The sequence below is a fragment of the Garra rufa genome, chromosome 7 (genome assembly GCF_049309525.1).
Source record: "Garra rufa chromosome 7, GarRuf1.0, whole genome shotgun sequence".
NCBI classification, from domain to species: Eukaryota; Metazoa; Chordata; class Actinopteri; order Cypriniformes; family Cyprinidae; genus Garra; species Garra rufa.
In genome coordinates this window covers 10,692,557-10,716,391 of record NC_133367.1, presented here as the reverse complement: position 1 = coordinate 10,716,391, position 23,835 = coordinate 10,692,557, and the positions used below count along the sequence as shown (strand labels likewise).

Below are 23,835 nucleotides of genomic sequence, written 5' to 3'. Positions count from 1 at the left end.
ACACACACACACACAAAGACAATGCAGCCAGAAAGAGCAGTGAGAAATGAGAGTTCTTATAGACCAGATAATAGTGAGCAGGTGTGAGTGTAATCAGTGCTAATGACAAGACAGGAGTGTACAATTAGGGAAGTGCAGTGCAGGGAAGGGAAAACAGCGACCTCAGGTGGCTGAGGGAACCCCACAGCCCAGATCATGACAACTACAGTCTGCAGTTGCCACTTAAAGAATGAGGACAGTATACGGTTCTACACTAGGTAAGATGTAAACCTTTATACAGTGGGCCAAATAAGTATTTGACACACTGCCGATTTTTTAAGTTTTCCCACTTATAAAGAATGGAGAGATCTTTTCACCGTAGGTACACAGTAACATCAGAACAGTGATGGAGCTTCACATAGACTGGATGAATGAACAGAGACTGTGTTACTGTTTGAAAATCACTAACATCTCTTACAGGACGATGAACAGACAGACCTCAGACGACTAAATAAATAAATGGAGGAGAGATCCGAATATCAACATGTCAACCTCCGATACCACAGGTAAAAAACACACTCACATCATTGATTCTTGAAGAAGATTTTCATCCAATTCTGTCAACAGAATTTTAATTTCTTGAAGCAATTTCAAATCCACTTTTTTTTGCATATTTAGTGAAAATGATCTAAATTATTTTCATCTCAAGACTAAGTTTTTCTGGTTTAATCACTTGTTCAAATATGATGAACATGATGAAGGTCAAATATAATCTAAGACTTTTGTTTCATACAGTGATTGTCCACAATCCTCCTCGCAGGAGAAGACGGAGCAAAGAATATCCTCCTCAGAGTAAGTCTGTATCTACATAACTAAATGAAGTTAGGTGGAAAATATAATCAGTCGATCCCCATCAAAACACAAGTGATTAAATGTATCTCCTACTGGTGGAATCTGGTTATTTTTTATCTGTGTTGTTGGATTAAAAACATCTTGTTGTCATAACATGTTACATATCACATGTGCTGCGTTTTATTGTGTGATGTGAGGATTGTGGACACTGAATGTCTGATTTGACTGTTTGCAGTGAGGATTGTTCTTCTGGGTTGGAGCGTGTCAGAAAACAGTCTGGTGGGGAACTTCATATTAGGACGAGCAGCGTTTGACACTGAAGCTCCTCCAGATGTTGTAGAGAGAGTCGCAGGAAGACTGAAGGACAGACACGTGATCATCATCAACAGTCCTCAGCTGCTCCAGACCAACATCTCAGATCATCAGATCACACAGACAGTGAGAGAGTGTGTCCATCTGTCTGATCCAGGGCCTCATGTGATCCTTCTGCTCCTCAAACATGAGCCGTGTTCAGCAGAAGATCAAGAGTGTGTGGAGAAGGTGCTGCACTCTTTCTCTGAGCGCGTTTATCAACACACCATGGTGCTCAGCACACAAGAGCCCACTCAAACCAATCACATCCTGCAGGAAATCATCCAGAAATGTGCAAACAGACACTTCAGTCTTCAGAGGAGCAGCTCTCCTGATGATCTTCTACAGATGTTTGAGGACATTGTGAAGATGAATGATGGACGACACCTGGATTGTGTTGAAGGTTCACAGTTTTCTCAATGGATGATATTGTGTGACGATATTTGGTGTTTATATCAGTAAATTAACATGAACATCTGTTCTTAGTTTCAGAGAGTGTGAAGCTGAATCTGGTTGTGTGTGGGAGTGACGGGACATTAAAGTCCTCCATATCAGAGCTGATCCTCAACATTACAAAACTGAATTTAAAAATCCCAAAGTCAAACATTCCACAGGAAATGAAGATTATTGCAAAAGTCAATCTGATCATTTTGGCTAATAACTGAACTACTACAATGCTCTGGAGCAGTGAAGCTGAAGGTTTTACTGTAATTTTACAATCTGAATCATTTGTGTTTGAAAATAAATGCATGAAATAGGCCACAAAATAATCCAGCTTCAAAAATGTCAATCTCTGTAAAGTTTCTTGATTCAAATTAAACATGCAGCTCATTGTGAAATCATGTTCATTGTTAAAGACACAGCCATCTTTCCCTGAGCTTGTATGTAATTATAAGGTCTGCAGTAATAATAATAAAAAGAAGATAAGAGCGACAGGTGCACAAACACCTCATAACATCAGTAACTCCACAACCCTACCTAGTACACTTTCCTCCATGTTTGAGATCAGCTGCTCAAAGATCTTGCCTTTGGTGAAGACTGTTGGTTTTATACTTAAACATGCAAGTATTCCTAAAAGCAATTAAAAATTATTTAAACCTTAAATAACAGATTGTAAAAGGCACATCTACATCACAGCAACTTTTAAAACTGAACAGAGATGATAAATTCATAAAATAAGTTCTGTTTATATTGAGTTCTGAACTAATTCATTAAATCATACATTTGATATATCTTAATTATTCATCATAACCTACAGGCTAACTGAATGAAATCATTTATTCTGAATTCATAGGCTGTTGATGCACTGAAAGGAATGTGTTTGAAAACTTTGAATGTCTTTAAATAAAGATATAATTCTGTAATATAATAATTATTACCTATCAGATTTGTCTGTCATTATTCAACTAAACCTACAAAGTTCACAAATGTACAAGAGCGAGGTGAATGGAGCATATATTCTGCATTATCTGCAGGAGAGGGAGAATATGAAGAAACAGCACTATTTTAGTTTGTGATCAGCTGTTAGAAGAAAGAAGGAGAAAGCAGGTGTGTTTGTGCATTACATTCCTGTCCAGTTGGTGGCAGTAATGCACTAGATCTGTTGTTAACTGGACTTTGATGGAGTCTATCATGTGACAAACATCAATCGTGTTGATCGCTCAGGTGTTTAACAGCGATCACAAACCGAAAGTGTTTTAAAGACTTCCGGATTCTGTTCCTACAGCACAAGATCGTCTGAACTATTGCAAGTAAGTTTGAATACTTTCACGATTACAGTTATTTAGGAGATGATGAACGGATTTTATAGCTGTATTTAAGCGTGTTTTGTTCAGTTATAACTTACACCTGTCGCCGAAATAACAAACGACCGACAGACAGAAAGATATTACTAAAACAAACCGTTTTAAATACGATGCCTGTTAAAACTTATTTACAAGTCTATAAAACTGTAGTATTAAGAATAATTCTTAAAGGGTTATTTTATTTCCACTTTTTCTATTTTAAGACGCGAGGTCGAAAGCATTCTGTGGACAAATCAAACCTGTTCTTCCTGATAGACCGATATAAAGTTGGTTCGATGTTTGACATTTGTCAGAGATTCAGCCTTGGAAATCTTCAATAGTTCTTTAACGATTGAGCACAATAACAAGAAACATACTACTTTCTAACTGTTTCCAAACACACCATATGTTTTATTTGTTTTAATCTGCCTTAAGGTATTGTAGAGCTTATAATGTAATAGTGCAGGACAGGGACCGTCTGCAAAGTGCAAAACGCAGAGCAATAAGCACAATTATTTCATCTAAATGCTTTACTTGTGAAATGTATAAAACATAAATCTCAAATTTAAGGGTTGTGTCTTATTACTGGATCATAAAAGAACATTTAGATATATGTTTTATTCACAGATCTATAGCACAACAAAAGTTATTGAAATGAAACCATTGAGAAAAGCTTGTAAAACATGACAAATATTGTGCAGTTTACCACCCGCTAGATGAAGATACTGAACTTGTTTTGACCAAATTTGACATTCAGGAGTTTAAAATTTTAGAATGCACATAGTTTGATATGTAAACTCCAGGTGGTGTGTCTTGTTACTTGTTCAAAGATCAACATTTACAGCCATCATTCACGATCAAATGTAAATCAGGATGTACGCTATTGAATTCAATTTGAATCTTTTTTTTTTTTAATCAAACAGTTTTTTTCCAGCTCAATTTCAAAGGCTGTGTCTTGTTACTGGTTCATAGATGAACAATTAAATGATGGTTTTATTCACAAAACTATAACACACCACATGATATTGAAATATCAACGAGTAGGTCAATCAATGTAAAGTACATACGTTCTTCCATCTTAACTTCAAAGAATGTGTCTTATTACTGATTCCTAGAAGAACATTTTTTAATCATGTAGCTATAATAGAACACATACTATTGAACATGAAAGCACCACATAATTTAGTTAAAATAAATACAAGCTTCTGTCTCAGCTTCAGAGGCTGTCTTGTTACAGATTTCATAAAGAACATTTTGCAGTAGTTTTCATTGTCAAAAGTGATGCAGAAGTCACGCTATTGACATTAAAATATAGCTTGCAAAACCTTCCAAAGAAAGTCCTGTATTACTGCCCCCAAGAGGAACATACTGCTGCTTTGACTGAGTTTGACATTCAATCTTATAAATTAATTTAAAATCAATACAGTCTTCTATCCTAACTTCAAAGGGTGTGTTGATGGTGGTTTTAGTCACAGAACTATAAACGAACACATACTATTGAAAATTAAACCAATGCATGAATTAGTTTAGAACAAACAGTTTGACATTCAAACTTATACATTTATTTCAAATCAATACAGTATTCGATGTCAACTTCAAAAAGTGTGTCTTGTTTTTGATTCCCAAATTAAGATTTAAATTCAGGTTTTACTGTCATACGTCATTCGGGACACATGCTATTGTATTAAATGTTAAACAATCCTGTAAATTCCTTTTTCCCCCTTTATTTGTCTTGAGTAGTTAAACTGTCCACTATTCTGAAACATATGAACATCTACATTCTATAAACATCTCCAGGTCTCACAAACTCTTTGAGTAAATTGTAATAATTTTGTCTTCTGGGAAACATATAGTTTTGTTTCTGACATAATTCAGCTATTACTTTGTGTTGTGGACTATACTGTATGTAAACATCTTTGATGCAAAATGTCTTACTTTAGGAATTTAGAACAGTTCTAAAAAATGCATTTTTGCATTTTGTGTGATCCCCCTTATTTTGGTAAAAAAAAAAAAAAAAACATTTAGCAGATTCTGCAAGGGTTATGCAAATTGTATTGTTTACCAACTGTTACTTAAAAAACAATAATGTTACCCTCCAAAATAAACAATTTAAATAGATAAATAAATACATTAATTTCAAAAAAATCAGTAATTCTAATTTTTCACGTTTGTCAGTTGTACTCATCCAATAATTGTAATTATTGAACATGATTTTTGCGATTTAAATACCTTCTGTAATGGTTTATTATTATTATTATTATTATTATTATTATTATTATTATTATTATTATTATTATTATTATTATTATTATTATTATTATGTTTATTAATTTCTTAACATCAATGTTCATTGAGCAGTATCATTTCCTGTTTGAATAAATTTTCTATATTACATATCACTGAAATAACATATGGGACCATCCTCAATATTTTACTCAAAAGTATAGTAACTTTCAAACAACAACAACAAAAAGCCCTAGAATAATATACTGCCTCTCTTAAGAGTGCTAGACTATTTAGGAGGAGGTAATGCATAATGAAATATTTATGTATGTGTGTTTATTTATATCTAGAGCTACATTGTAATTTGTATTGTTCCATATTCGTATGATAATTTATGTATTATGTATCAATAAAATACTATACTATATGTGGACTTTTTTCGAACAGAAAAAAGTGTTTTTAAGAAACAAAACAGACCCTTTAAACTCTTTTGTGCTCAGTTTTATTTATTTTTTTCTAATTGATGTATTGAATTGGAAATTGATTTTCATCTGCATGTGTTCACTTATAATTCTGTGACTAAAACCAACATTAAAATATTCTTCTAGAAACCAGTAACAAGACACAGCTTTTGAAGTTGTGATGGAAAACTGCATGCAATTAAATTAATTTATAAAAGAGCTTGAATGTCAAACTCAGTCAAAACAGCAGTATGTTCCTCTCGGAGGCAGTAATACAGGACACTCTTTGGAAGGCTCTGCAAGCTATGTTTTGAATGCCAATAGTTACTTCTGCATCACTTTTGACAATGAAAACTAATGCAAAATGTTCTTTATAAAATCTGTAACAAGACAAAGCCTTTGAAGCGGGGATAAAAGACTGTATTTATTTTAAACAAAAGGATGTATTGCTTGATTTTCAATAGTATGTCCCAGCTAGAAGTGTTTCATATTCTGGAAATGTTTTCAAGTTTTATTTTAGTTCCCATAATATTCTGCTAAATGGTAGGATCACATTCCCTAAAAGCATTCTACAAATGTTTATTGGTAACATTGTGAGAACATTATCCTCTAACAGTCTAATAAAGATTCCCATCACACTAGATGTGGACTTACATTGCTCAGATGTCAAATTTTGGTTGAAAGTGAAAACCCAATCTTTGTTTGATGTCAAGCTCCAGCGTCATTAAATAACTCCAAAAACAGAATCACCAGCTTCACTTATTAGAAACCAGAACGGCTTTATTTCTGTCATACATTTACACAAGTTTATTGAAATGAACAGAGGTTTAGATGTTGATTGAAAGTAATGGTTTGGTTTGATGTCACCATTAGGGTGAAAAGTGTTTGCTTTAGTTGGACAGTTTGACTCTTTTATTTTTCTTTCTTGGTGGCTGTAACTGTGTTTGTTATGGCAAAAACATCCAGAGAAACTGTGATCAGATGATGCTGACTACTTGCTGATGTTAACAATAGCATCACATACTGATCTGATCACATCTAGAGTTTAATTTCTGCTATTAAAATGATATTATGTATAAATAACATTCATCAGAAAAACTGTATTTTTACAACACAATAATATACTACATTTGAGAAACACTTTGAGCTCCTGAATGCTTCGACACACACAAACATCAAGAATCAGTGAATGAAGTTCAACAATGGTGACATGCTTCATGCTGCAATGCATTCTGGGAGCCCTGGATGAGTTTTGTATGATGCAGCCAGAATACATTGCAGCATGAAGCGTGTCTCCATTGTTGAGCTTCATTCACTGATTCTTGATGTTTGTGACAAATACATTTATTTTTAAATCACTGAACATTTTTAATTACAATTCTGCTGAACTTCTGTCTTCAAAACTATCGAGTTACCACAATGTGCAAGTGTGTCAGACTAGCTAAAAATCAGATCACTATCATAGGACCATATTTTTTCATCCTGCTTTAGCCATAACACACAGAACTACAGCAGCTACAGAAACATCAAAGAGTCAGGAGTCAATTTTGTAAACAGTTCTCACCATTATGGTAACATCAAACCAAATTATTACTTTCAAACAGACATCAGCATCTAAACCTCTGTTCATCTCAATAAGATCTTTTGTAAACAAAGTTTGGGTTTTTACTTTTGACCAAACATTTGACTTCTGAGCAACATTTGAGTCTGCATTCAATATCCAATGTGAAGGTTCCCACTTAAATCAATTAAAATGTTAGAGGATAATGTTGTTATTAATAAACATTTGTAGAATGATTGTAGAGAATGTTATTCTACCTTTTATGAGAATATTCTGGGAACTAAAATAAAACAGAACATATAGCATTAATGTTCTCTGAATATTATTCCAACAATAACATTCCTAGCTGGGCTGCTCTGTTCTAGTTCTGGGGCTAAAACCACCACCAAAATGTTTGATAATCTGTAACAAGACACACCCTTTAGTGTTGTGATATAAAACTGTGTGTTATGAATATTTCTGTTTATTTGTTTATTATTTTAAATTGATTTTCAAATTCAAGTCAATACAATGGCAAAACAACACTTTTTCCAACTTTGACTGAATTGTTGAGTTTCTATGGCACATGTTCTGTTATAGTTCTGTAACCTAAAAAAAAAATAAAACAATGTTCCTATAAAAACAAATAAGACACACACCATGAAGGTGATACAGAAGTGTGTTTATTTTAAATGAATTTATTTATTGGTTTATTTTCAATAGCAACTTTTTGGTGTCATAGTTCTGTGAATACAATGAACATTAAAATGTTCTCACAAGGATCTGGAATAATCCTGCTGCAATGATCATTTATATTGTTTTCATTTTATTTCTTTAATATTAGTAATCGCAGTCACATATCTTGTTTACAATATTTCTTATTGAAATGCAGGTGAGCATTATACGTGTTTGTCTTTATATCTTTCAAAGACATTGGTGCACAAATTGCTCTTGTTTAGTTGACTACAAAAACAAACAACAACAACAACAACAAAAAAATCATTCCCATGGGAAACCATTAATGGTTTTATCCTTTCACATGTACTTTGTAGACGGTCCCTAGCTGACCTAAACACGAGCTCATCGCTGCTAGAGCCTTTATGTGTTACAACATATTGATGAGGATTTAAACAAATAAACCATCAGCTGTGTTAAAGGAACACTCCACTTTCTTTGGAAATAGGCTCATTCTCCAACTCCCCCCGAGTTAATAAGTTGAGTTTTACCGTTTTGAAATCCATTCAGTCGTTCTCCTGTTCTGGTGATATCACTTTTAGCATAGCTTAGCATAGATCATTGAATCCTATTATACCAATAGCATCACGTTCAAAAATGACCAACGAGTTTCGATATTTGTCCTATTTAAAACTGGACTCTTCTGTAGTTATATCGTGTACTAAGACCGGTGGAAATGCAAAGCTGCGAGTTTCTAGACTGATAAGATTAGGAACTACACTTCCATTCCGGCGTAATAGTCAAGGAAGTTTGCTGCCGTAATATGGCCGAAGCAGGAGCAGTAATACCACGCAGCACATGTGCAAATGCTAAACTAGCTGGGAACTAATTTCTGATAATACTCCGCCTGCTTCGGCCATATTACGGCAGCAAACTTCCTTGACTATTACGCCGGAATGGAAGTGTAGTTCCTAATCTTATCAGCCTAGAAACTCGCAGCTTTGCACTTATTAACTCGGGGGGGAGTTGGAGAATGAGCCTATTTCCAAAAAAAGTGGAGTGTTCCTTTAAGTTCTACGTTTCCATATTTGACAAATAAGCTCATTTTTATACAGTTAAACTCATCCACTAAGGATATATTGATTGTTTTCATGGCTGAATATCTGTCAGACATCCAACGTCAAACGTCGAACCAACTTTATATCAGTTCCGGATAGAGAGATCGATAAACCTCAGCAACAAATGAATGTTCTTTTAAACTTCTTAATATTTCGAAAGTTGCTGCATAGTAATGTTCATGTAAATAACGGCATGTGTTGTGAGTGATCTGAACTATCCTGATATTGATGTCAGAGACACTTTGTCATGTTCAGGTCATGATGAGCATCTGATCGTCTTCAGAGACACAAAGATCCCAGTGTTGAGCAGTTTATCTGCAGTATGTCAGAGGAGCGAGGAAAGGACTCTCCGTCTGAGATGAGTCTCTCACACAAACAGAGGTAAGACTGAGTCTGTTTTCAGAGCATTATTTTAAACACTTTCTGTGAAGAAAAAAACAATCAATAATGGAGTGTTTTTCTCACTGTTTCCATGTCAATTGTCTTGAATGAAATTTAGTTTCTCCAAGATACTGTCTTCAAACAACCACATTTGTGTAAAGAGAAGAACAGCATGTTTGTATGTTGCTAGAATTATCTTCTGTTAACTTTCAGAAACTGTAGAAATGACATCAACAGATCATCCATAATATATCATATAAAGCTGATTGTGTTACATGTTTGGGGTTGCATATTTAGTGGGTATTAAATGTAAAAAAAATTGGCAAACTAGATTTAATGTACATTAATAAAATTATACGTCAAACTCTTACAGTGTAAATTTGTGGATATTTCTAAGGGACTTCTTCACTGCACAGAGTTCATTGTTCATTACATTTATTGCTATCGATACAAGGTGTTATTTTTGTTTTGGTATGTATTTTTCTGTCAGTGGGGTTCAGCCGAGTTTATTTACTCAACAGTTTTAATATGGTTAAAATAGTAAGTTGTGTTTTTTTAGTGCAGATGAAATAGTGCAGGATGAGAAAGCAGCACTTTACTCGACTGTTAGATGATTCCTTTATAGCAGGCCTGGGGTCCGTTCTTCGTACCTCGCTTACTACATCCAAGATCAAATGACACATCCAAGATCAAATCATCGCGCTAACTATGAGCTCGCAATTCCGGTTCTCCGAACGCACCTGTTGTTGATGATTAGTATAGCTGGATGAAGTCATTTGAGATCACTGGGTGGCTTAAAAGGGGCTACGTATCGATAGTAGAAACATTGATGGGCAACGCTTTGATTGGTTGGCGAACATGACGAAGGAGCGCGCTCAGTATTTTTCTGCAGCAGAGCAAGAACTCTTGATTGAGGGATTTCAGGAGTTTCAGAGTTTATTTAAAACGCAAGGGAAAACTGCAAAGGCTGGAAAAGCAAGGAGAGAGGGCTGGCAAAAAGTAGTGAACAAATTAAATGCGTTAATGCTGCCCATGTTACATGTTTTTTCCTTGATATGTTATTTTATTTATTTTTTTATACATTACCGTTCAAAAGTTTGGGGTCAGTAAGACTTGTAATAGTCTTTAAAGAAGTCTCTTATACTCATCAAGGCTGCATTTATTTGATTAAAAATACAGAAAAAACAGTAATATTGCAAAATGTTTTTACAATATAAAATAATGTTTATTTTAATTTATTTTAACATACTTTAAAATAGAATTTAGTCCTGTGATGAAAAGCTGAATTTTTATCAGCTGTTACTTCAGTCTTAAGTGTCACATGATCCTTCAGAAATCATTCTAATATGCTGATTTATTATTAGAATGAACAAATTTTGGATCATATCAACAGTTGTGCTGCCAAATATTTTTTGGAACCTGTGATTTTTCCCCCCCAGGATTCTTTCATGAATAACAAGTTTAAAAAGTACAGTGTTTATTCAATATATATATATATATATATATATATATATATATATAACAATGTAAATTATTTATTATTAACTCTTAATACATTTTTAATTATTAACTTAATACATGCTTGGTGAATAAAAGTATTAATTTCTTAAAAAAAAAAATGTACTGACCTCAAACTTTTGAACGGTAGTGTATTATATATACACTTTCTTGCAAGATACTTTTCTTTTCCCACGTGAGTCAGTCCGCGTCAGTCATGCTCTTTAACCAATCAGATGTGACCTCGCCATTTCAACCAATCATAACCCGCCAGGAGCGCAGCCTAAATCCTGTTTACATGAAATAAACCTGCTCCCGAGCAGGTTTAAGTTTGCGCACCTGTTGCTATGACAGCAAGTCCAGGATGAGCTTCGAAGAACCAAACAATCCAAGATCATGCCAAATCGTCAACAATCAAATCCAGCTAACTGAGTTAGCGAGGTACGAAGAACGGACCCCTGATGAGTTACTGAATTAGTAGTTAAACTGGACTAAACAAACTCACATTTAGCAAACAAAATCTTGTCAAATGAGACTGAAGTATCTCCTATAGTTTTTTTTTTTCTGTTCTTTGTGTCATTAGTGTAAGATCAGGCTCACATGTGTCCAGCTCTGTGTCTGTGAAGAGTGACTGCTCAAAAGAAGAACCACCTAAATTCAGTGAGAAAAGAACATCATCTACCAAAAGGTATTTAATGTTTATCTTAATGTTGGTTGTACAAAGATTGATTTTCAATTGAAAAATATTTCAACTACATACAATTCATAATAAATATTTTTAGAGTTTTCATTAAAATGCTAGGAGCAACAGCAAAGAAGATTAACCCGTTAAACCTGAGGTGTCTAGACGCCTCCCCTGCGAAAATAAGCACCATTTTTTTTGTGCCATGTACCGTAATATGTCAAAAACATGCTATAGCTCAGATCTTCATGTGTCATATGCCAAAGGTCTCATCAAGTAGAATACAATGGGTATAATTGTTTGGAGTTTTTGTACAAGAAGTCACCCCCAGGAAAATAATACATTGATAACTATAATCAGTCATTTGTATCTAAAGATATTCCTCATGAGTTTATAAAACACATCAAACGGCACTTAGCTTAGCTAAAAAAGGCAGCTGGCATGTGGCTTTTTTGTCTCGTAACTTCAGAAAACATGCATAGCATTATTTTAAGAAAATTCTTCATTAAAATGAGCCCAAAATTACACTAATTGATCAAATAGAAAGATTTTGTTGATAGAGCTGTAACACATTAAACTAGACAGGTGCAGTGAGGAACAGCCTATGCTTCATGTTGGGTTTTTATTCCTAACTTTAAGAAACACGTATTCGATCTTGAAAAATGGCTCTACATTATTTTCAGAAAACTCTCCCGAATAAAATGAGCCTAGACTTCCCATAATCCGTCAATGAGATCCAAAGTTATTGCTCATGGTGCTTGAACACGTGAAACCCAACAGGCTTGAGGCACAACTGGACACAACAAGGATTGGAGTTTCACTTTGCGCTTTTATTTGTAACTTCACAAAACATGCATAGATCATGAAAAATAACACGTCAAACAATCCATTGCTGCTTTCGTGTGTAAATAATACCTAGACACATGAATTTAAGAAAACAGTTGGAAAGCACTTGGTAAGTGGAATCTTTTATATAACTTTTTTTTTTCTTTTTAATTATTGAGTATCATTTTAAAGGGATAGTTCACCCAAAAATGAAAATGTGATGTTTATCTGCTCACCCCCAGGCCATCCAAGATGTAGGTGACTTTGTTTCTTCAGGAGAACACAATTGAAGATTTTAACTCAAACCGGTGCAGTCTGTCAGCCAAATGATGACAGTGGATGGGCACCAAACCTTTAAAAGTAAAAAAAACAAACATGCACAGACAAATCCAAGTTACACCCTGCGACTCGTGACGATACATTGATGTCCTAAGACACGAAACGATCATTATTTGTGAGAAACTGAACAGTATTTATATATATATATATTTTTTTTTACCTTTGATACTAGGGGTGTCAAAATTAAACGTTTATGTGATGCAGACAAGGACGATTCGGTATCTGTTCAGTTATTGATCATAACCGATCCGGGACGGGGGTTGGGCTAAGGAGGGGAGTTATTCTATATGAATAAAATAAGTCTTCAGATTTTAACTGAAATGATTATTGCCACTTTCTTCTTTACACACCTGTGCATTTAACGAATTAACAAACATCAGTGTGTATTTAACAAATGTCTTTTTTGTTAGTAATTAATTTAAAAGACTGAAACATTATTTTTATTTGGTTGAAAAGACGTCTATCTGGCTCAGCGCCGTTTTCTTTAGCTATTTTACAAAAAATATAATGTTTTGTTGGTATTGTGAGTGCACACAAAAAATAATAGTAGACCTTTTGCAGCTCCGAATGATGTTTTACTCTTACCATTAAAATCAAAAATGGCGTATTTTAGGTTTCCACTGTTATTAAGAAAAATGCAGTGATCGTGCTGGCGCTTCCATTTCAGCTGCAAAGTGCTTTTTTTCACTCTCCGCACAAACGATTGGATATGCATCTAACAGCGCACATGTCTCTAGGTTAAATGTTTAAATTAATATTGTGAAATGCATGCGTTTTATGTCTATAGATTTTTTTATGCAAGTCATGTTGATTTGAGAAAGCTAAATTTATCAAACATGCTCAACTCATTGCCGCTGGCCCCTTGGCCGTTAGGTTATTACTTTAAAAAACAAAAGCTTGAATTTAACAAACATAAAATGTTCCAAACATATTTCTAAATTAACTTAATAAAGAAACAAAACGAAATCTAGCCACTTTGCCATTAGAATCCAAAACTGGACTATTTTAATGGCTGCAACACAAACTCTGTTCTGATAAATTGTCGTACAAGGACAGGGCTCGGGTCTGAGCGTCTCGGGCTGGGCTTGTGCAGGTCTCTATTCGTTCCCTCGCTTCAATTAAATCAGATCTGAGCTGTACCTCTCGCTTGAAATCGCATTCGGTTTAGTTTTTGCGTTTAAAATTACTATAGCCGTGGCAGCTTTTATAGCAAAAGACTTGCGGCACTTTTCTGTGGTGGAAAACCCCGGCTTTTCTTTGAGAAGGTAAAATTAAAGTTTCAGTTCATATATCTGACTGTTTGTATTCATTATCAAAATGGTATATATTTGAAGTAAAATTAAAAAAAGTATGCAGTGCCTCGTCAATGCATCGTGATGCATCATGATATTGTATTGAACCGAATCGATGACATGATAATTGTAATTGAACCGAACCGTAAGACCAGTGTCGGTTCACAACCCTATTTGATACGCAGCGACGTCCAGCTGTGCTGAGCTCATCATCCGGCTCGTTACACGTGTACGTGCTCTGGCGTAGTATACGCAAACGCCAGAAAGGGAAATTGGTGAAAAATCAACAGTCCAGGATGAGTTTGCGCAAGCAAACGTAATCTTTGAGCATTAAATCGGTTTGAACAATCAGGATAAGTGCAAAGAATTACCATTTTGAATAGCTGCTATACCCACAATCTCTGTGCACTGTGTGAACATGCGACAAATCGCTTCCAGCATTTGCGTATACTCCGACAGACACGAACACATGTAACATGTGGAATGATGAGCTCATGTTCAGGACAGTTGGACATGGCTGTATATCAAAGGTCAAAAAATACATAAATACTGTTCAGTTTCTCTTGAAAGACTATCGTTTCGTGATAGTTTCAGTGTATGGTCACGAGCCGCAGGGTGTAATTTGGATTTGTCTGTGCATGTTTTTTTGTTTTTTTTAAAGGAACCGTATGTAGGATTGTGGCCAAAACTGGTACTGCAATCACTTTCAAAATACTGTAGAACGGTGTATCCCCTCCCGCTCCCCCCCTGACTCGAGGTTGCCAGCTAAGCTGTAGGAATAGGCTGCTACAAGGAGCTTCCAACGGCAAGTGACGAGTCTTACACAGTAATTTGTTTTTCTTCTGTTAATTATGTTTATGCTTCACAAGAGATGTTTTGCGAAGTAATTAGGTATCGCAAAAATTTACAGATGGCGATTAGCCAAATATTTCGTAAAGATGTACTGTAATACCACATTTCAGTCGGAACATAGATTGTTTTCATACCCTGCTAGTGGTGCGATATAAAGCTTTTTATGAACGCATTTAGCACGGCCGACCGCGGAAAATCCACTGTGTATGGAAGCAAAGTTAGCCAAACATAGATGAATCTTACCTGTTCAGGAGAAAATCAGCAACGATGGCGTCTGTCTTCAAATACTTCTCCGTTTTCAGCCGTCTCCATCTTTCAAAGGCATCTCCTATATAAATCCTTGTTTTATTTCTGACTTTGTCACGACGTATTTCGGATTCATAACGAGGTCTTTAGGTTTCATAACGTTATACATGTTTTATCCGACACGTTCGTATAGCTGCAGCTGTAACAGAGCTGGCAACCCGGATCACAAAACTCTACTGACTTCGTGATTGGTAGATAGCTGGAGGGTGGAGCCTCAGACCAAAACACAAAATGACAACAATAACATCAGTTGAGGGCTGCAACTTTCACTTTTAAATGACAATATCCTGGCCGGACCACTGTTGTCAGTGATATAAGTATTTGAAATGAACATGATTTCTTATTGTCTAGTGACATGTCAGGGCCATTTTATGATTAACTGACATAAATTTCTTACATACGGTTCCTTTAAACTTTTGAAGGTTTGTTGCCCATCCACTGCCATTATTTGGCTGACAGACTGCACCGGTTTGAGTTAAAAATCTTCATTTGTGTTCTTCTGAAGAAACAAAGTCACTTACATCTTGGATGCCCTGGGGGTAAGCAGATAGACATCAAATTTTCATTTTTGGGTGCGCCATCCCTTTAAAGCTTAGAAATTCAGCTTTTGAATGCATCCAACCAATTTGATCAACTCTTAACCAGTGCTGCCTAGTTCCTCTAAACCAGAGTGTATCGCCAGCGTGTGCCCTCTAGCGAAGGAAAATATAATAATCATATTTTCTGAAATGACTGCATTGATCAACACAAAATAGGTATAATTTGAAAGCTTCGAGTTTGACCTTTACAATTCATTTGGCCATTTTGATTAACTCCTAAGTAGTGTTGAGTTTTTGCAGATAAATAGAACTTTTTTTAAATATAATTAACGAAAAAAAAATTGTGCCATGTACTCTATGTCAGAAACATCATACATCTCAGACAGTCATGTGTCATATTTCATTTAAAAGTTCTCATCGAGTCAAATATAATAGCTCTAGTTGTTTGGGAGTTTGATTAAATTTGAGTAAGACATTATATTACTTCAAATTCAAAACAACATTTTTCAAAGGTCAGATGTTTTTCAAATAACTAATTCATGTCTATTAGACACATGAAAGAAATAGAACAGAAATACCAAGTTCCCATTACTTCTCTTTCTTTGCACTGAGCCAGTTTACATTATTTGCAGGACAGGACAGCTCACTTCTTCTGAACATGCAACATCTACATATATTTATTATTACATTAGTTTGCCTCTCTGTGCCCACATACTGCCATGTGATGCAGCCACGTTCTCAACAAAATGCTTCCATTGTTATATTTTAGTGTTTCTGTTGTCAGACAACCAAAGTAATATAAAACAGTGACTGAAAAAAAATCCTGATCATGATTCAATCGCTGAAAATAATCATTTACCTGCTTCTGGACACAAGTCACTATTCTCTACATTGTTATCGCTGTTTTTAAAATGATGTGATCACAAAAACCTGCTTTTATTTTTTAAGGTATTGTTTTCATTATAATGTACTGATTCGAGAGCTCAGTCTCATGTAAATGCGTAACAGTTGCACGATTGTCTGTTTCTATTTGGTGTGCCACTAATATGCTGAAATTCACTTTGGCGTGCATATGATATGCATGTGTTTGATGTGCATGTAATACGCAGTTGTCGCATACATACTCGTATTTGGCTCCCGGATGTATGCATGTATGTTATGTTTGTAATGTACAGTATATTTTATGATTAAAAATCTTTAACTTTTTTTTTTTCATTTTTGTCAGGAAATCATATGCATCTACTGAGATTTGAAAAATAAAAAACACTGGATAAAAACTTAGAAGTATTATTTTCTTGTTTTTATCCAAAATAAGGTGTTGTGAGCATTAGTGAGCGCACACATGAAAGCAAATATGCAATATGACTTTATAGGAAATCCCTAACAAAGGCTATCGCAGTAGCTGAAAAAAACTACAAAAAAAAATTTAACTGATGAAACATGAAGACAATAAACATGTGATTTTGACTAAATGGTTTATCTCTGTTCTTCAAGCTGTGTTGGGTATATTTAGGGACCAGTTCTTACTATTAACTAGTTGCCTAATTGCATGCATATTACTAGCATATTGGCTATTCATTAGTACTTCTAAAGCACATTGTCACAGTCTTCCGCTGGTGTACCAGGGATGGCCACCAGAGGACACTGTGTTTATGTTTGAGCACATGGCTTCTAGTGTGTTTGTTTGTTGCCATGTGCTCCTGTCTGTTGTCGGACCCCGCCCATCTTGTTACCTCGTTATTGTTTCAGTGTTTCCTCCTGTGTCTCGCTCATTACCTGTTCTATTTAGTCTTCCTGTGTTTGCTGTTCTTTGCTGAATTGTTATACGTTTGATGTGAGTAGTTGTTTTCAATGTTAGTTTTCAGCGTGTTCTTGCTGAGCTCCATCCTGGCCAGCCTGTTTGTTTTCCCCCTTGGGTTGGTTTTTGTTGTTTTGTTTTTCTAAATAAAGAGCCTACTTACTGCATTTGAGTCCTCACCTCATCTTTCCAATCGGACCGTGACACACACATTCTGCTAAACTAATGTTCTACATCCCTAATCCTACTCAACACATAAACTACCTTACTAAGCAGTAATTAGGAGTTAAAGGCAAGAATCATAGTTAACAGTTAATTAATATAGAGAACTGGACCTTAAAATAAAGTGACAGATAAAGTATATTTATAATGCAATGCTAATCTTTTTCACTGTATAGAATACTATAAAATATTGATTTTACCTCATTCTGTGACAAACCACATTAGATCTCAAAAGGAAGTCATTTCAAACACTTGAGTGATGTTATGAAATGAATTTGTAGCAAAAGCGTCATTAAAAGTTCACTTTGTTGGACAACAGGTTTGTGCACAGGCTCAAACACATGCACGCATGCTATCGTGGTATATTTATTCATCACACAGACTAATTTTTTTCGTAGCATATTCAACACATATGTCGCACTGTACAGCCCTGATGTTTAATCCGTAGATACAAAGTCAGAAGAAGTGTACTTTGATATCAAACATGGATCAGTCTGTGCAGCGCAGCACCGCTACAAGTCCAACACATTATTTTCCTTAAGTAAACATTATTGTACCGAATGGCATTGTTATACAGGATGCCTTCACTCCCATAATGCTGCTGCTTGAACCAGTACTTCAACCTTTCATTAAAAATGAACTCTTGCTTGTAGAGCTTTCAAGACATGGTAAAGTAGTGTCCCAAATGAAAAAGGTCTCGCTTGACTGTAAATCACTGTCATTTGTTTTAGATGACAGTGGTCTTGAAGTATGATGTAGATGAATTTGATTTTGAATAGTTGGTTTTTGCTACCTCTGATATTATGGGAGGGCCACATTAGAAGTGTGTGTGGGTCATTCATAATTCATTTATACAGTGACTTTTCTGTCTCTATGATTTACTTCATATTTTCTCGGAAAACGGCTTCCATACAAAAGGTAGGAGAGTTGCAAAATAAAAGTTTACCACTGTGAAACATTCATCTCAAGCTTGGACTCGGGTTCAAATGGATGTGGTAATTATTTTGATGACATTGCTACTGTTTTTGTTACATCCGATAAAAAGTGTTGAACTTTTAAAATAGTGGTCCCTTTAATTGAAGTATGCTAACAGAACTGTGAAGCACTGACATTTCTGCTCTCTATTTTGGTCAAAAAAGAAAATGTTCTCTTCAATTAGATCATAAATACTAAGCAGAAGTTGTTTAAAAATGTGTGAGTCTGAAAACAAATTTTAAAAATTCTGCAAGTGTTTCTGTGAAGGACTAGAAATAATGAGTGCCAATATAAAACACAGATGAACCTCCTGTAGTAAAGTTTCTTTTCTCTCTGTGTCATTAGTGTAAGATCAGGCTCACATGTGTCCAGCTCTGTGTCTGTGAAGAGTGACTGGTCAAAGGGTGGTGAAATACCAAACTTCAGTGGAGAAACAGCATCACAAACCAAACGGTATTTGATGTGTTTCTTATTTTTCTTTACACATACTCTGTGTCAGAAAGTGTATCGGGAAGTAATTATCATGAAACTTTATAGTTCATAAATTTATCAAAGTATTGTTTTGTTTTTTTTCCTCTGCTAAAAAATGTTTACAAGAGATTTTAGTCATATTTTCCCCAGAAATGCAGTAATTTGATTTATTTTTAGCATCAGGCTTCAGAATGAAACCTTAAATCCAGATTTCCAGACTAACAGGAACTACAAGGACTTTACAAACAGTTTCCTGCAGATCTTTCAGGTAATTAAACACATTTTCATAAATAATTGATAATTATGACAAACAAATATGTTATTGAATAGAGTGTGAGAGAAATGTGAGAAATGTAAGAACCCATGAAATATGAACGTATTATTGATACTGACAGCTAATTAATGTTTGTCTCAAATAGATTATTTATTTTTTTTTTACAAATATTTTTAATTATTAGATAAATATAGTAGTTTTTAACATATCTACAGTCATGGACAAAATTATTGGCACCCTTGGTAAATATGGGTAAAGAAGGCTGTGAAAATCTGCATTTTTTTTTCTCCTTTAGCTCTTTTAGTCAAAAATTCGAAACATTTCATTAAAGTTAAACAATTTACAGTGAGGTGGAATATAACTTTATGAAAAAAATGTTTTTCTCTAATACACCCTGGCCACAATTATTGGCACCCTAAGAAATTCTTATAAGTAAATTATCTCCTAAATATATTTCCATTGAAATCTCCAATTTCGTAGCCCACCAAGGTGACTGGAAACATGATGTTGTCCAGTCATGACGTCTTGGTGCACAGATGAATAAATATTAGTAACACAAAGCCCAAACCAACCTAATCATTCATCACAATGGATAAAACCAAAGAATATACTTCTGGTGTACAGCAAAAGATTGTTGATCTTTACACAATACAAAGCGGCTTTAAGAAAATACATAAAACATTAAATATTCTCATTTCCAACATCAGGGAAATAATTAAGAAGTTTTAATGGAATGGAGATATTAAAAATCAGCTTGAAACATGATGTGTGTCAATATTGTCTTAATGTGCAGCAAAGAGAACAATTTAAGTGGCCAAATACTCTTCAAAGATCACAGATGGAAAATTGCAGAAATCAGTTGAATTTTAGTGTCAGAAAAAAATATAAAAAATAAAGGAAAACTGCACCTCCATCACAAGTCATTTCAGACACTGTTCAAGAAACAAATCATCTACTCTCATGCGAAAACAAAAAGCACCATATTAATTTACCATACTGGAACTTCAGCCAGGACTGGCTTTTATTGCCTTTTTTTTTTTAATTTTTTTTTTATTTATTTTTTTTATATAGCTAGAACACATTAAAGGTTTGGTGCACACAGGGATAAAAAAGTGCCCCATGTCCCCATTTAAATATATCACCAGATGTTCTTTTTTGTGGACCTTATTTTACACCAAAGGTCCTAGACATCTTGTTCAGATACATGTCATAATTTTTATATCAAATACCAACAGATAAAAAAAGGTAAAACTGACTTTCTCAGTTAGAATTATTATAATGGGTCATGGTTAGATCTTCCATCACCACATTGATTCAAAACAAACATCAAAATAAACACAAAAACTGGTCACTGAACACAAAATCAAGATTCTGCCATAACCATCCCAATTCCCTGACCTGAATCCTATGGAAAATGAGTGGGATAAACTGAAGAAGATTGAGCACCAACATTTGAAGGATCTGGAGAAATTCTGTATGGAGGAATAGTCTAAAATCACTTGCCATATATTCTCAAACCTCATCAGGCATGAAGAGGGAAAAATCAGAGCTGTTTTTCATGCAAATGGAAGTTGCAGAAAGTTTTGAATACAAGGGTGCCAATAATTATGGCCAGGGTGTATTAGAGAAAACCATTTATTTCATAATATTATATTCCCCCCACTTAAAATTGTTTGTTTTTAATGAAATGTTAGAATTTTGCAGATTTTTTGACTAAAGATCAACAGGAGAAACAACGCAGATTTATTTTTACAGCCTTCTTTGCCCATATTTACCAAGGGTGCCAATAATTTTGTCCATGTCCATTTTGTTTTCTTTCATTTAATTTTTTCTTGCTTTGTAGGATCTTGAGAGCAAAATAATCACATTTCTAAAGAAAGAACTGGACAAGTTTAAGAAAATATTACAAAAAGAGGACTTGCAATACTTTGTGAAGGACTTTAATGAGAACAGATGCAGTATCAAAGAAGCAGCTCTTGATCTCACACTCTACTTCCTGAGGGAGATGAAGCAAGATGAAGCTGCTGATACTCTAGAAGGTAAGATACTCTTGACAATTTGTCAGACTGTCACTTATAATTGTAGGAGATTAAAATATTGTGTATTTTTGTTTCTGTTTAGATGAGCTGGTCTTCATTCATCAGCTAAAGTGTAGCTTAAAGAAGAAGTATCAGTGTGTGCTTGAAGGAATTGCAAAGCAAGGTGACTCTACACTTCTGAATAACATCTACACAGATCTCTATATCACTCAGGGTTGTAGTGAACAGGTCAATACTGAACATGAGGTAAGACAGATTGAAGTTGCTTCCAGACGTTCTTACTCACAAGAAATACAGGTTGAGTGCACAAATTTGTTTGAAGCACCTGAACAAGACAAGCAGATCAGAACTGTACTGACAAAAGGAGTTGCTGGCATCGGAAAATCAGTCTCTGTGCAAAAGTTTGTTCTGGATTGGACTGAAGGAAAAGAAAATCAAGATATCAGATTCATATTTCCTCTTCCATTCAGAGAGATGAACTTAAAGGAGAAAGAAAAATTAAGTTTGATGGACCTTATAACTCAGCTTTTCCCAGAGACAAAAGGACCGAACCTTACCAGAAGGAACCAGAAAGTCCTGTTCATTCTTGATGGACTGGATGAATGTCGACTTCCTGTAAACTTTAAGGATAATGAGACGTTGCATGATGTATCTTCACCAGTCTCTCTAGATGTTCTCCTGACAAACCTCATCAAGGGAAATCTGCTTCCTTCTGCTCTCATCTGGATCACCACCAGACCAGCAGCTGCCAGTAAGATTCCTCCTGACTGTATCGACCGGCTGACAGATATACGAGGATTCAATGATGCACAAAAGGAGGAGTACTTCAGAAAAAGAGTCACAGATGAGAATCTGGCCAAAGAAATTATTGATCATGTTAAACAATCAAAGAGTCTCTTTATCATGTGCCACATCCCAGTCTTCTGCTGGATTTCAGCCACTGTTCTCCAAAACATTTTAGAGGCAAAAATAAAAAATGTTGTGAAAAACAATCAGGCTGATGATGCCTCCAAAACACTGCAGGAGTCAAATACTGAAGACACTCCCAAGACTCTGACACAAATGTACACACACTTTCTCAGATTTCAGATCCAGCAGAGCAGACGAAAGTATGATGGAGAATACACACCAGATGTTTCCTGGGATAAAGATGCCATATTTTCACTGGGGAAACTGGCATTTCATCAGCTGGAAAGGAACAATGTGATCTTCTATGACACAGATCTGGAAGCCTGTGGTATTGATGTCTATAAGGCATCAGTGTATTCAGGCATGTGTACCCAGATCTTTAAGGAGGAAACTGGGATTGTTCTTGGTACCATGTACTGCTTTGTTCACTTGAGCATTCAAGAGTTTATTGCAGCTCTTTATGCACAATTAAACACAAAAAAGAAAAGTATATTTATTTTCAAAAGTGAAAACATGATTGATTTGCTCAAGACTACAGTGGACAAGGCACTAGAGAGTGATAATGGACATCTGGATCTTTTTCTTCGATTCCTCCTTGGTTTGTCACTCCAGTCCAATCGGCGACTCTTACAGGGTCTGTTGACACAGCAAAATGACAATGACAAGAGCATAAAGGAAATTGTTTGGTACATCAAGCAGAAATTGGAAGGTAATCTGTCTCCAGAGAGATCCATCAATCTGTTCTACTGTCTGAATGAACTGAACGACCAAACTCTGGTGAAAGACATTCAGACCCACCTTAGCAAAGGAAGTCTCTCATCTGCTGATCTTTCACCTGCCCAGTGGTCTGCTTTGGCCTTTGTGTTGTTGACATCAGAGGAGGAGCTGGAGGAGTTTGAGCTTCAGAAATTCAAGAAATCAGACGAGTGTCTCATTAGATTATCAGCAGTCATCAAAACCTCCAAAAGAGCTCTGTAAGTTAATCATTTTTTTGCTTTCATCTTTTATCTAGGGCTCCCATGCATCCTGGAAAACCTGAAAAATTATTCTTAAAACTAATTACTGATTTTCTTTAGTCCTGGAAAATGCGTGGGAAATTAGAGAAATATACAATGTGTGCATAATTATTAGGCAGGAAAAAAAGTTGCATGTTAATTGCAAATAAAGTAAGAATTAATGTTAAGAATTAGATATGAAACCATCAGGAACCATTTAGTCTCCAGTGCCACCATTTTCCAGAACTGCAACCTACCTGGAGTCTCTAGAAGTGCAATGTGTCAGGTTCTCAGAGACTTTCTCTTGAGTTTATCCTCCAGAATTTGGCAGTAAGTTTTGGGACTTCAGTTTTAGTCCATCTACTGTCCTGAAATGTCTGTCTTGCAGAGATGGACCAAAATGAACTCTTAACCCTTGTGCGACCTTATGGACATTTTGGTCCATTTCAGTTTTGT

The 23,835-nt window shown here is 35.2% G+C and overlaps 2 protein-coding genes across 2 annotated transcripts in view; both read left to right on the top strand.

The window, feature by feature from the left end:
• The window catches only part of LOC141337911 (uncharacterized), a 536,025-nt gene that overhangs the window by 180,194 nt on the left and 331,996 nt on the right, over positions 1-23,835 (top strand). The window lies entirely within an intron of this gene.
• LOC141338849 (protein NLRC3-like) lies at positions 460-23,362 on the top strand. The gene is made up of 10 exons (XM_073844464.1): positions 460-545; positions 775-831; positions 1,067-1,585; positions 1,669-1,817; positions 9,267-9,364; positions 11,472-11,549; positions 19,037-19,144; positions 19,340-19,430; positions 21,280-21,475; positions 21,558-23,362. Exons 1-10 carry the CDS (start codon positions 524-526, stop codon positions 23,360-23,362), a joined length of 3,123 nt encoding a protein of 1,040 aa, XP_073700565.1. The 5' UTR covers positions 460-523.